This window comes from Numenius arquata, chromosome Z (assembly GCF_964106895.1).
Source record: "Numenius arquata chromosome Z, bNumArq3.hap1.1, whole genome shotgun sequence".
NCBI lineage: Eukaryota > Metazoa > Chordata > Aves > Charadriiformes > Scolopacidae > Numenius > Numenius arquata.
The window spans coordinates 71190081-71204108 of record NC_133616.1 but is presented as its reverse complement, the minus strand read 5'-3'; the positions used below and the strand labels follow the sequence as shown (position 1 = coordinate 71204108).

The 14028-nt window shown below is 44.0% G+C and overlaps 1 protein-coding gene across 1 annotated transcript in view; it reads left to right on the top strand.

Annotated features, from left to right (window-relative positions):
- The first annotated feature begins 1428 nt into the window (after nt 1-1428).
- DGKQ (diacylglycerol kinase theta) overlaps nt 1429-14028 on the top strand; it is a 97830-nt gene continuing 85230 nt past the window's right edge. The window contains exon 1 of the mRNA XM_074166571.1: nt 1429-1642. Coding sequence (XP_074022672.1) covers nt 1429-1642 — 214 coding nt within the window. The remainder of the gene's footprint in view (nt 1643-14028) is intronic.

Genomic DNA, 14028 nt, shown 5'->3' with positions numbered 1-14028 from the left:
AACTTCTTCCCTATATCATATCCCCCAACACCACATCTAAACGTCTCTTAAACACATCCAGGGATGGTGACTCAACCACCTCCCTGGGCAGCCCATTCCAATGCCCGACCACTCTTTCTGTGAAAAATTATTTCCTAATGTTCAGTCTAAACCTACCCTGTTGGAGCTTGAAGCCATTCCCTCTCGTTCTGTCATTAATTACCTGTGCGAAGAGACCAGCACCAACCTCTCTACAGTGTCCTTTCAAGTAGTTGTAGAGAGTGATGAGGTCTCCCCTCAGCCTCCTCTTCCTCATACTAAACAGTCCCAGCTCCTTCAACCGCTCTTCATATGATTTATTTTCCAGGCCCTTCACCAGCTTCGTTGCCCTCCTCTGCACTTGCTCCAGCACCTCGATATCTCTCTTGTATTGAGGTGCCCAAAACTGGACACAATACTCGAGGTGTGGCCTCACCAGTGCTGAGTACAGGGGCACAATCATGATGTAGTAACATTCAAAGAAACAGAGGCATTTCAGAGGCAGAGGAGCAGACTAGCAACGTGGAAACATCCCAGTGTGCAAATGCTGAAACTAGTAACAAGAAGGTGAACACAAGGGAAAAAAACCCAACAAAAACCCAAACAAAAAAACTCCCAGGTGCTATAGAGGAGAGAGACTATTAGGCAGAACCCTTTATCTTTTCTCATAAAGGCAGAGAGTGTTGAGGGCAGAAGACAAAATCTATGGCAAACCATCTTCTCCTAATGCCTTGTCAGAAAACTTCTTGAGACAGAGCTTTGTGCGCTCCAGAATCACACGAGGCTGGGGTAGCCACGCTACCCAGTTCCATGCCATGGTAAGGAGGTAAGGGGGTCCTTTCAACCCTCACAGTTATAAGTTGCAAAGTGAACCTGCTGCTCATTTGTGACGAGACCTTCTAAGGAGCAGGCCTGTCTTCCCTCCCTCCACGTTTCTTCCCGCGGCTTTGTCAGTACGGGGCCCTGAAGCGTTGCCCACCTCTCTGATGCGTCCTTACTACCTACACCGTGGTGTAGGAGCTCCTCCAACGCCCTTCCACCTGCCTCTCCACCGCTCACCTGAACCCAGGTGCGCAATTCGCCCCTGACAGGAGCGGGGACACCTCGCGACAAGCCCGGACCTCACCGGCAAGGCCTGGAGCGGGGCGGAACGGCGGCTGCCCTGAGGGAGGGCCTGCGGTGTCCCCGGGCTGGGGCGCCGCCGGCGGGGCGGCCGCGGCCTCCCCTCTGGGCGGGCTGCGCGGGGCCGGGACAGCGGCGCGGCCGGCAGGGGGCAGCGCGGCGCCGCCCGCCCAGGCCCCGCCGGGGTACCGCCCCCGCCCGCCCCCCGCCGCCGCCGCCGCCGCCGCCGCCGCCTCGGGCGGAAGCGAGGGAGAAGCGGCGGCGGGCGCCGCGCCGCGGGGAGCGGGCATGGCGGAGGGGACGCGCTCGCTGCGCGGCGGCGGCAGCAGCAGCCCGGCCTCCAGCCCGGTGCTGGGCGGGCGCGGCCGCGCCGCGGCGGCGGCGGCGGCGGGGGGGAGCAGCCCGCCGGGCCACGGCTTCCGCAGGGTGACCCTCACCAAGCCCACCTTCTGCCACTACTGCACCGACTTCATCTGGGGGCTGGCCGGCTACCAGTGCGAGGGTAAGGGCGGACGGGGGGCGGCCGGACGGGGCCGCCGGGGAGCGGGAGGGGGAGAGCCGGCCGGCCCCGCGCCGCCCTGCTGGCCCGGGGCGGGGGGCGGTGGTGTGGGACCGGCGGGGAACGACCGGGGTGGGATGGGGGGTGCCGAGATATACTACTGCTGAAAAAACATAATATAATAATTAGTGATAATACAATTCTAATACTAATTTAAAAGTCTAGTAATAAAAATAATACGTTCTCCTGAAAAAAAAAAGTCTAATGATAGTAATAATAAAAATTCAAGTGGTAATAATGATTCCTAGTCATAAAGTCTAGTGACAACAATAATACTAAAAATTCCAGTAATAATAAAAAATTCTAGAATAAAGAAGTCCAAAACCAGTGATAGTACTGAAAATTCTACTATTAATAGCAATAAATTCTAATAATCAATCCTAACAATAATAATTGCAGCAATAAATTATAACAACAGTCACAATAAAAATTCTGGTAGTAAAATTTCTAACAATAATAATAAAGAATCGGCAGTGCAGCACTGCCTGCTTCTAGAATCTTAGATGGGTAGAGGACTTTGGGTTAGAAAGGGCCCTTAAAGGTCCTCTAGTCCAAGCCCCAAGAAGACTGCAAGAACCAGTGTGGTGACAGGGGTGTTTGCCATGGTCCAGTACTGCCCTTGCCCGTCCAGGGATGGATCCAGTGCAGAGCCATCCCGGGGGTGCCGTTATCTATTGAAATGCCCGATGGCATGGAGGAGCCCCAACCTGTGCAGAATTTGAACCTTCTAAACCTGGGCTGATGCCAAGGAGAGGAGAAGGAATGTCCGGGTCTCCTTGCCGGTCCCCACGGCAGCTGAGATTCCTGGAGGTGACAAAATGATGGCTTGTTCTGATGCAGAGAAACCAAATGGTGTCAGAGAGAAAAGAGGAGTTCTCCGTGTCCTGTTTTAAGAAAAAAACCCAAACCAAACCAACACCTTCATGTCTTCTTGAGACTGCGCAGCCCAACCGGCTTGGGTTGCATCTCCAGGACCGCATCTGCAGGAGTCGGGTGGTAAAGGGCCTCATTGTTCGGGTGGTATCAAACAGGGCCGTGGGTGTAGAGCCAGCACCCTGCAGCTCTTGAAATAGCTCCTGCCTTTTGTCATTGTCCTGGGTGAGGAGGGTGTGGGATTAAGTTGGGTGGAAGTCAAGTTCCTGTGTGGTGCAAAAAAAAGTCTTTTGAGAACCGTTTTATATTTGCTTACTTAAAACTTTGCTGAGAGGTGTGTCATTCTGTCTGCTGAATGGAAAGTCACTGCCTACCCTAACAGCGAAAAAGCCCCAAATTTGAGTGAAAATTTTGTAAGCTGTGAAAATGCACAAAGCTAGTCTTTTATACTTAATTTTATTATGTAACTGCCTTAAAAGAAAAGGCCAATTATTGGCATCACAAAAGTGGACATTCCAGTGCCGGTTTTGTTACTTGAAGAGCTGAGCGGTTTTGGTATGTTAACAGGTAAGAAAACGTGAAAGGTTTTTGTCCAGGGTGTCTCACTTTTTTTCCCATTCACGTGCTACGTACATAAAGGTAGTGCGTAGCTGTAACTTGAATTTAGGGTCTTTTCCTAGTTTGAAAACTGCACTGACAGTTTGTAGTCTGGAATTGTTTTTCCCCTTTCCCCAGGCTTTTCAGGCTGAATTTTGGGTAAGACTAGTTAACACCACTGTCTAATGACCCCGTGCTAATGAGGCACTTTCAAACTGCACTGTTAAGATACCTCTTTTAAACTTACATCTGAAACCTTCCCCCCAAACAAGTTGTGTGTGAGAGGGGTAAGGAGGGAGAGAAAAATACTATTTAGTCTTCAATAGCTGAAACATTTCCTGCTTGGAGTGTGGGGGGAAAACCTTGCAGTGTCGCCTGGCACATCAGTCTCCTCTGGGTGAAGAATTGATTTTTTTGGTTCATTTGTCTGTTTTCCACCAGCTATGCTTGGTGTCATATCTGTCTTTTCCAGCAACTTACTGCTAAACAACAAATGTCACAAATACCTGTTGGGTCATTTGCTGGTGGTGGCTGCTGTTTCCAGCCATGCTTACACCCTTGGACCTTCTTGAATGTCTTGGCAGCTCATTCTGAGTTATTTAATAAATGCTAGTATGATTTCTTGAATGATAATTTAAGTAAATTCCGCTTAATGATTACCTCCTTGCCACATTTGCATTTAACTAATGGAGTTTGATCATTGTTCTTTAGAAAGTAATAAAAGGGTGATCTCTAGGAGTGCCAGGATGATTAAAAATAAAAAAAATAACCCATGCAGCTTTTAGTGAAGGAAGTGTTTGCAGCAGACACGAAAAACTTGGTAGCTAATGGCTATCTCCTTTTTCTTCTCCCCAGAGAGACTAGGATTGTGGGTGTAATTGCAGCTGAGCTGATGTTGTCCTTGTTTGGACTCCTTCAGATAAACCACCTACGGGCTTCAAAATGAAGCCGTTGAGTGTCCCTTTTCTAGGTGAATTTGCAGTGGTTTCAGTCCCGATCTGTGGGTTCAAGGTGGTCAGTCTCCTGATGCTGTTTGTGTTGACGTTCCCTGGAGCTGGTCTGATCAAAACAGAAAGTTTCCAGACTTTGAAGGGAACTGAGGAGCATGCTGATGGTTAAGACTCCGTCAGTTAAAGAAAGGAGGTAGGAAAAGAAAAAAGTTCTTGCCTGTCATTATTGGGAGTGGTGGTGTGGCCTAAATGACCCAGATTTGAGTTTTAATTGTGATTGTGCTTTTGACCCCTGGAAAATGGCATCTTCTAAAAGTGAATGATCAGTCTATGGAGCGTGTCAGTAAACTTACATCAACTACTCGGCAGACAGCCATTACATGGCTGTGTAGCAAAAACGCAAGAAGGTACAACAGATTCTTACCACATTTCTGCCAGTGCAGCCCGAGGTGAGTGGTCCTTCCCTTTTCTTCTTGTGGACTGAACAATGCGTAGCAGAGACATACTGATGCTCTCCGTACAAGGCACAAAGTGTCCTGCATCTAATCCCTCTGTTTTAAAGTAAAATACTGCCTCCCTCCCCAGTTCAGGGCCAGTGCTGATGCTGCCAGCACTTTGTACGGGACGGGAGGTACTCCTGGGGGGAATTGCAGCTCTTTTGCTAGATTGGCAAGGTATTCTGGAAATTTTACAGGAAAGGCAGTTTTTTGCAAATTTGTTTTCCGTAAACCCTTGGTAAAAGACTTTATTTTTCTTGCCACTTTACTCTTTGTAGCTGTCACTTCCTTTGATAACTGTGTGTGTGTAAGAATAAGTGATGTTTGGATTGTAACATGAACAATTACTCTCTTATATTGCTCTTGCTTTCCAAAGCCAAGTCATTTCAGTTTTGAGTGGGTTTAAATTTCCTCAGGCTTGGCAAGGAAGAGCCAGTATAAGTGACTGGGTTTCTCTGCATGTGTGTGTGCACCTTAAAAGTGCAAAATATTAAATATATGAAGTCTGCATAAGAAATAAAGAGAGCTCAGTTCTCATTGGTAGTGCAGAGAGGAACCAATGTCATACACTAAAAAGATAGCTAGCAGATATTTTAATTTGGAGTTTGGAATTTATTTTAGCCCTCAATAAATATATTTTCTTTTCACAGTGCTTTTTCTTCCTCCATAAAAGGCTTAAAAATGTAAGAAGAATTGTAAATCTGTACATTTTAGGGGCTACAAATACTTCCAGTGTTATAAATTTTTCTAACGTGAACTCAGTTTAGTTTATTTTAGCCAAAGGTAAAAGTAATAAGCAAGTTGGTTAGCAAATGTAACAGAATTGTTTAGCCATTTTTAGCTGAGATATATATATTTCATTAGAACACTTACTGGAAGCTATTGTCAGGAACTTTTTGGTGTGTTTTGTGTCTGCTTCTACTAGGGAAATGTCATTTGAGCAGGTAGGGTACTTGTTTTAATATGGAAGCACTAAGTGAAATAATACTTTGGGAGATAGCATCCTTGTTTTCTGTTTTTGTATTTGGGGGTGGGGAGTGTTTTTGTTTGGTTTTTAGACTTTGTATTCTAAGGAGAACCTCCAAACTTATTCCAAGATGCAGAAATCCTTGTTTCTTCTAACCTGGTTTAGATGTTGGCTGACAATACTGCAACCTTTCCAGAATAAAATGCAAATGGTGAATTGGAGTGGCGTTTATGCCATTAACCTCTGTCTCAGAAGGACAGCCATAAAGCTGCTGTGATTTGTACAGGCATGTCCCAGGCATGGGCAAGCCACCTTGTGCCTGGCTGGTGTAGGAGACAGCAGCAGTCTGGGGATACGCATTCTGGACACGTTTTGAATGGAGTCTCCTCCGTTTAAAGACTGTTTTAAGTAACTGGGGTCATGTAGGGAAGGTGTGTTTTAGTTTAAAGCTAGGAGTTAGACCAACAGGGAGTTTGTAGGGGTATGGAAATAGTAGTAGGGCATAAAGGGATGAGGGGCAATCCCCTGGAGCTCTCATCCTTTCTGTTTAGTTGGGACAGGCAGCTGGGACATCCTTGACCCTGCTGGTTCCGTTCAGCTCAGTTTTGAAGGAAGTGAATGATGTACGAGATTCCCCAGAAGGTGATAATGCTTGCAGTTCAAAAGGAAAAGAAATTCTTCCTTCTTCTGACAAGCTTAGCTTGCTTTTGGTGCATTTTGAACTAAAAATGAAAGCTGCAAGAAGGTAACACTGCAGTAAAATCTTGCTTCTCTCCCACAATCAGTTTGAATTTTCAAGACTTGCTCACTTTGTTTTCTAGTGGGTTCCTTGTCAGTGGTGGGGCCTTTCCGTGAAACAATAAGATGTTTGATTTTGAGATGCAGCGTGAGTTTGTGGTTGAGATGATGTTGAGCGGATGTGACTTTGCTGCATTTAAAACTTAGATTGAGCCATGTGACTCTGAATCCATCTTGGGGACAAACACAAAGACTGTCAAAAAAAAAAAAAAAACACCAAAAAACACTCCACAAAAGAAACCCTGACACAGAAACTTAGTTCAGTTCTGGTCAGACTGAAATATATGTTGTGAAGAATGTTTGGAGGATTGACTGGCACACTGAAAAATGCAACTTACTTACTGGCCTGGATTTGAAGGATAATCCATTTTGTGCTGGAGAATTTATGCTCCTCTTCTGGCCTGCCTTCCTCTTACAGTGCTTTGGAGGACAGTATCACTGTCACCATCAATGATGCAGAGGAAAGGACAGGGAGCTTTGCTAGGACACACACAGCTTTTGCAGCTGGAAGCTATATTTTGTGTTGACAGTGTTATCCCAGATTTCAGTCCAGAAACTCAATTATGTAGGAAATAACTTGCCACAGAAAGTGCTAAAGCCAGTAAACCAATACCAGGCTTTGCTCAGCACTTTCATATCTCATCTGTGTTACTGCTTCAGTCTGACTCGGTGATAAATGACAAAAGCAATAAAGAAGGTGGTTCATCAATCCATCATGGTCTGGAGATGCTGCGGCTCGCTCTCTGCAGGTTTCCTTTCTAGATGATCTTTCATCTAATATTGTTTAGACTTAATATGCTCAGGTGTTCCTCAGCCATCATCTAGGCTAATATCCTCTGCTTCTTTCCATCTCGATGCAAAATTTTTCAGCCTTCCTCTGCGGACCGTAGTTCTTGCACTGCTGTGCTAAGTATCTAAAAAAGCCCTTTGTTCTTTCTTGCAGTTGTGTGGGAGATAAATGCCTGACTAGTTATTTCTTTCTGATAAACAAAGGACATTGAACTCTAAGGCTTTCACTGTAGAACATTTTCTATGCACGGTACTGAGCCATTTAATGGTGTTTTCTTTAAAACTTGGGTAGAGTTTCTGTCAGTGAAACTGTCAGTACAGAGGTGACCTCAGTACTTCATGGGTGCAGAAGTACCTGCTCTTGTACCTTGCCTGCTCTGTTTTCTGTGGTGTTTGCCTGCACGACCTGTGTGCTTCCCCCTGGTTCAAGTGTGGTTTCGTTTTGGTAACACTGCCCCTTTCTCTAGAGGTGGTAGGTGGTGTGCATTCCTTCTTTATAGATGTAGACGTTTGTATTAAAATAGGATGTAGGACATCTTACTCAGCAGCGCACATCTCTGTGTGCTATTACTCTGTCCTTCAGTTTTAGTCATCAGCATTTTTTTTTAGTAGTGATGTTACTTTTATTTCAGCACAATACCTGATACCATTAGACAGTATCCTGGGGTTTTCCATGCGGAAAAAAAAACACAACAAAACCACAACCCAACCATTAAGCAGTCATTTTGCATGGACAATTGCTTTACAACAAGGGACGTGTTATGTACAATGAGCATTTATTACCCAAGTGTAGATGTTGATCTTCAGGTGCAGCCTACTGCTTATGGTGCCCTGGAGGACGACATGCAAAGTTTTTAGTTTTCATTCTGCTCTTGGCAGTTTGTAACGGATGTTTCTGTTGATTTCCCCACATACCTCCCCACATTCCCTCACCCCTTGTTCTGAATTCCAAGTCTAGGGATGAGGAATTTTGCTGTATGTTTTCCAGTGGGTTCCCTCTGGGCAGGGTCCCTGTTGCTTGTCTGTTTTCTCTTCCTTGATTATGTGTTTTTGCTAACTCATCCCTAATATTGCTTTTCTGCTTACTGCCCCATAGAAACCTGGTTCTCTTCCTGATTTTAGAGCTCTTCTCTAAGGTGGCAGCTTTGAATTATCTTTGAATCAGGCTGTGCCCAGATGACCTTTGCTTTTCAGTTGTGTCGCTAGTTTCTTCCAGAGTTGTTCCTAACACTGCATTTCATCAGCTCAAACTGTCTTTCTTCTGGGCCCCTTGTTGCTCATTAGGGCCATCCTGAGCTGGCTCAGGAAAATCCCTTCAGCAAAACGGCTTTTGCAACACCTATTGAAAACAGGTGACTAATGTGCATTCATGTATTTAATTTGACTCAGTTCCAGTGGGGAAAGAACAGGATGTATGCATAGCATATAGCACTTTATAAATGGTCAAACAGTACGTGCTGATCACCACTTTTTTTTTTTTTTTTTTTTTTTTTGCCAGTCAATTTGTTTAGTAGCACCTTTCGGTTTTGAGAGAAGACTGCTAGGAAACATTCCCAAGCAGAGAGCAAAAACTAACATTTGTATATCACAATGTGATAAGGAACTAAATGGAAGTGTACTTTTTTTTCTGAATGTGCCACCACAGTATTCTTCCTTTTAAACCGTATTGTTGTCTAGTGTTTTCTCACTTGTGGAAGTTTGTTATTCACTAGAGTAGTCAACCCCTAATTTCACTTCCTGTTTTTATTTTAATATTTTTGTTTACTTGGCTCTGGAAGAATGTGGGTGTGTCCGTGTGTGTATATATATTCATACGTGTATTCACATATATAAATACATGTGAAGAACACATGTATTTTTATGTATGTTTGTTGCCTTTTATCTGTTTAAAGTTGAATATGAGTGATTTACTTGGAAGTGTGTTCAGGATTATGAGTGTAATATGCTGATATTGCTCACCTGCTTGGTTTCTTTTTAAATACCTCTTGTATGATATGAATGCTGTGCCATTTGCTATGTAAAAAGACCTAACGCAACTAAAAGTGTGAATAAAAATTGCTGTATTTCACCGCATTTTAATCCATCCCTGGAGGTTTTACATACAGAAGACTGCTAGAGACATTCTGAATACTGCGCTAAACAGATGTGCTTGGGAGAAACTGAATGATTTGAACTTCAGGTGTTAATACAGGAGCAGTGTGGTATTAGATTACAGTGGTTAGGAAATAGGACTTCCAGTTTAAGTTGAACTAACTTAACTTGACCAGTTTAAGTGCAAGAATATGTAGCAAAAGTAAAATCTCTGTTCCTTATTGCATTTCTCTCTCCTCGGCAGAATGTGTCATATTTTAATGTCTTGCTTTGTTATGATGTAATTCAGGAAATGAGTTTGTCCTTTTTCTGCATTACTTTCTCTATAGCGCATGGAGATAAGAACTGGTGCACCTTGTTAACCAGCGAGCGTAGGAGTACTCCACTAACCAGTTCCTTAAGTGTTTCAAACAAAAATACGTCCTCAGTGCTGAAATCCTTGTGTGGTTGGGAGCTTCAAAAGAAGGCAGAAGAATACAAGGAAATTGCTAAGATTCCTCTAAGCATGAGGAGGGCATGAGGGAAGGAGCTGAACATAAAGTGAAAAGGCTAGTCCTGTTTGAGTCTGTGGATGCTCTCTTTCAGAACAAAAAATGGCTTTTGTGAGATGAAATATTTTCTTCAGAATCTAGTTAGGATGCCAGAATGAGTATAAATCATCATACATACATTCCAGGATTGCTAATCCTAATCAGTTTCCCATGCAAATTTGTATGTGCTGTAGAAAGAAGCCCTTTGACTTGAAACAAAGGTGTGGGCTGAGTAGCATGACCTGGGAAAAACTGCTTTTTCACATTAAATCTCATCTCAAAACAGTGGTGGTACAGAAGACTGGAAAAACTGATTTCAAACCTCATGGACATGCACAAAATATTTAGGGAATTTTCAAGACACATCTACAAGTTGATGCACGAGTTTTGGGTGGCCACAGGTGCCGTTGGATATACTGGTGGCATAGTACCATAGTGGGCTGTGAGCAGTGTCTCTGCGCTCACTGGTGGAGAGTTGTCACTGGTGGTAATGGCAGACCTTCCAAAAATGATCACAACCCTTTTATCCTAGAAGGGGCTGGAACTGGAGGAAAATAGTGCTTACCATTATGTTTGATGCTCCGACCCTGTGTCTGGATGCTGGGGAGACTTAACTCTGCAAACAGAAGATGCTGAGTGAGAAAGCAAGTGTGTGGGCCCAAAATGAAGAGGTTTGAAAGCAGAAATGTAACCTTAAAAACAAAAATAAGTAGAAAAGGTTCCTGCTTTGGTTTCTGTGCCATTGACTTGCATGCTTGTAGTTTTTCTTATGAAGAAGTTAAATCAGTGCTGCCTATTCTCAACAGCACCTGGGACTATTAGACCTCCCCAGTCAAACTCTTTTTCAGAAACAGGCCGAAGTAGGAGGTAAAAATACCATAAAGTTAAAAAAGCCCTTTAAAACAGCAAAGTATTGTTGTGTCCGTTCTGGTTTTGACCTCTCTTATTCTGTTCCTTTTATCTTCTCTTTGCTCCAGAATAGCTCCTGTCTGGCAAATGCCTTGAGATATCTTGAGGCTGTTGTATTTTTCATTCAAGTGCTTATTCGTCATGAAGAGCAAATAGATTTAAAAAATAAATCCTCCTCCCCCTCCTTTTCCCAAGTCTGGAAAGATAATAGAGTTATAGTATACTTATTCTCTCCTTTTGCTTAGTGTAACTTTGTTGCAAATATGGTCTCATGGGAAGCTTTAAGAACCTTTCACTGTGCATTGGTATAAATTAATAGCTGATTATGTTGCATAATAAATTAAGAGGACGTGCTACAAGAACTTACCCTGCTAGTCTGATTAAAGAAAAACACACCAAACAACAACAAATCAAAATAAACAAAACCTTGAGATCATTTGGTCCCTCTTTAGGAACGATTTGTAGTTTCTTGGGGGTAGATTTTGACTTCTACTGTTTTGTAAGCAGAGCTATTGCACCTTGGAAGTTCTAGTGTACTCGTAAGTGGTGTATATAACTTGACAATGCAGGATTCTGCTCTCCAGATAGATATAAATGCTCAGCTTCTATGAATTATATATGATCTTACTTATGTGAAAGAGACTGACTGTTCTTTAAATTCAAGATAAGTATAGTCCTGAGTCTCATCAGTGACTCAAGCCTAAGTGGTGGAAGTGAATTCCTCACTCTTTCTTATCAGGAGTCTTTTAAAAATGCTTGAAATTCATAATAAATTTAAGAATGGTAACTCAAAAAACAACAAAAGAAGTAGCTCAGAGATAGCACCTTCAGTTTGCTAGCTTTTCTGGAAATAGCGCCTTGTGAGTGTTTTCTTTTTCTCTGATTCACCACTGTATGAATCATTTGCCTTTAGTTTCCTGACCTTGTCAATACCCTCGTAGCAACCATGCTGAAGAAAATACTGAATGTACTTACCCAGCTGGCACAGGACCCCGTTTCTTTGCTTTTTTGCCCATTTTGGTTTGTTTTTTTTTTTTCCCCGTCTTCTTTCTGGCTCTGGTTTTCACTCAAATCCTCCAGTTTTCTACACTTCTGTCTGTGATGAAGCTTGGAAATTAAGTCCTATAGGAATGAGAGGTTGAGGTTGCCATGGCAACTGGGGGTGTTACTGTTGGGGTTTTTTCCTTCACTTGTAGTGACAGGAAGTGTTGAGGTGGCCTAGATAATGCTGAGATGACCCAAGTTAAAAGAGGAAGAACACTTATCTTGGGGTTACATATATTAATGTCTTGGCCTAGACTGTAATTGTACTCAGTGTTTCTTTTAAAATGGTAACTGTGCTGTGGAGGTAGCTCTTGGTAGCTAAGATTAGCAGATTAGATTGCTTTTTATTCTAGTCGCTTCAGGATTTTTTATTACAATTTTTATGTTCTGTGTTCAGTTTTTAAGAGGTATGGTGGAAGAAAGCGCACCTTCTAGGGACTGCAACCCTCCCACGCTGAGCAGAGGAGGCTGGTTTTGCGTAAAAAGTTGTCTGTCTCTCCTTCTTTGGTCCATTCAAAGGCTTACGTGTGTTTTGGAGGGAGTTCTTGGGCATTTACCCCCCCCTTAGAGGACTGAGCAAAGTCATCGGGGCGCTGCGTGCATGGGATGCATGTGCAGTGTATGTTGTGTGCCCCTGGAGATACACCCCATAGGTCGGGACTACACTGTGGCTGCTCTGAATGCTGTAGTGTTGAAAACGTCTCCAGGTCTTTGAGTATGGTGAGGGATTCCAGGCAACCGTGTCAACATCACAGTTTTCTGCCAAAATGCCATCATGGCGTATTAAGTCCTACTGTGCATTAAATTCTGCTATCATCCACCCCGCTTGTTTAAGCGTAACTCAAATTCTTCCCTTTCAAAGCTGAAGACGTTCTACTGTTGTTTCCTTTTTATGAGTGGGGAGGCGTTTTGGTTTGAATACGTCTAAAATTGCAGAAGTGTTAACAGGACTGATTTTTGTAGGAGACATCTGTGTTGTCCACCTGGGCTTTCAGAAACTAGTTGTTGAAGTGTGAGGTTGACATCGTGGTGTGTGAAGTTACAGGTGCTGCGCGTGGCAACCAGAGACAGTGGTGCAGGAGGCCACGCTTGTGGGGCCGGAAACCTGCACGCTTTATGTAGGTTCCATAAACGTGGTGAAGTTTCAGTTACAAGGATGTTTGCAGTAAATGTCAAATTGTTTTAGTGGATTTTCCTTAAAATTGAGGGCTGGGTCAGACTGCCTTGTGGTTTTTGTTGTGTTATTCTGTTCTGAATACTGTAAGCTATAGCTCTTTGTTTTGACCAGTAGCTGTGAGTCAGCTGGAGACTGCTGATAAACAATTGACAAAGTTTCCCTTTGTAAAGCATCACCCTGGAAGCAGTGAATTGGAGAAGCTGTTGCAGGCAGCAGCTGTGGGGAGTTCAATACCACGTCCTCAGCATTCATGACACTGGTGTGTGCATGTTCTGCAGTAGGTGGTTCTGTGGTCCAGCTGGGTCTTCCTTGTCACTCTCCTGATTTTAACCATTACACGTTTTTTCTGCTCCTGCTGTCCCATTTCACTTACAGATGCTGCAGAGCAGAGAGCTGTAGCCACTGTTTTTGATCTGTGGTTCAGTTCGTCACATCAGCAGCAGGAGACAGAAGAGGCTCCAGCTTAAGACAGAGCCAAGGGAAAAGGCTGATGTTTAGGTGGTCTTCAAAAGGGTCATCTGTAGTGGTATGTGGTACTTGATTTTTCTTCTTACCCCTGTGGCACCTTGCTGAAATTTTGAGTTGGGTGTCATTGGGAGATGTCTCTTCTCCCTTCAAAGGTGTTAGGAGCCATAGCCTTTCACTGCAGGTGCAGTGAGGGTGATCAGAGGTTTTTCTGTCAGCTTTCTAGCTGTGTAAAGGCTGCAGACTGGAAGACCTGGCAAAAAACCGTGACTGTTATGTGGGCTGGCATCTTCTTTGTATGGGCAACCTTCGTCCTGTAGCCTGGAGTGCTTAATTGTCTGCTCGCAGATAGACAGACTTTTGTGGCTGAGAGACAGTGTCTTTTCAGGATCCCTGTCTTCAGCATGACTGAGTACCACTGCTAGCCCCCTAAGATTGGGAGCTTCTGTTTCTTCCTCGCTGGAAGGAGAGTCACAGCCATCCCAGTGGTCTGTGGCTGTTGCATGGTGGGTGCAACTTCCCGTAGTGTGTTACCATTCTAGAACCATGCAGTGGGAAGACAAATTCAGTGTGTCCTTCCAGGCTCCCTGTCAACTCCACATTGTGAGTGGGTTGCCTCTTCCTCTGGAGGATCTTTTTGGG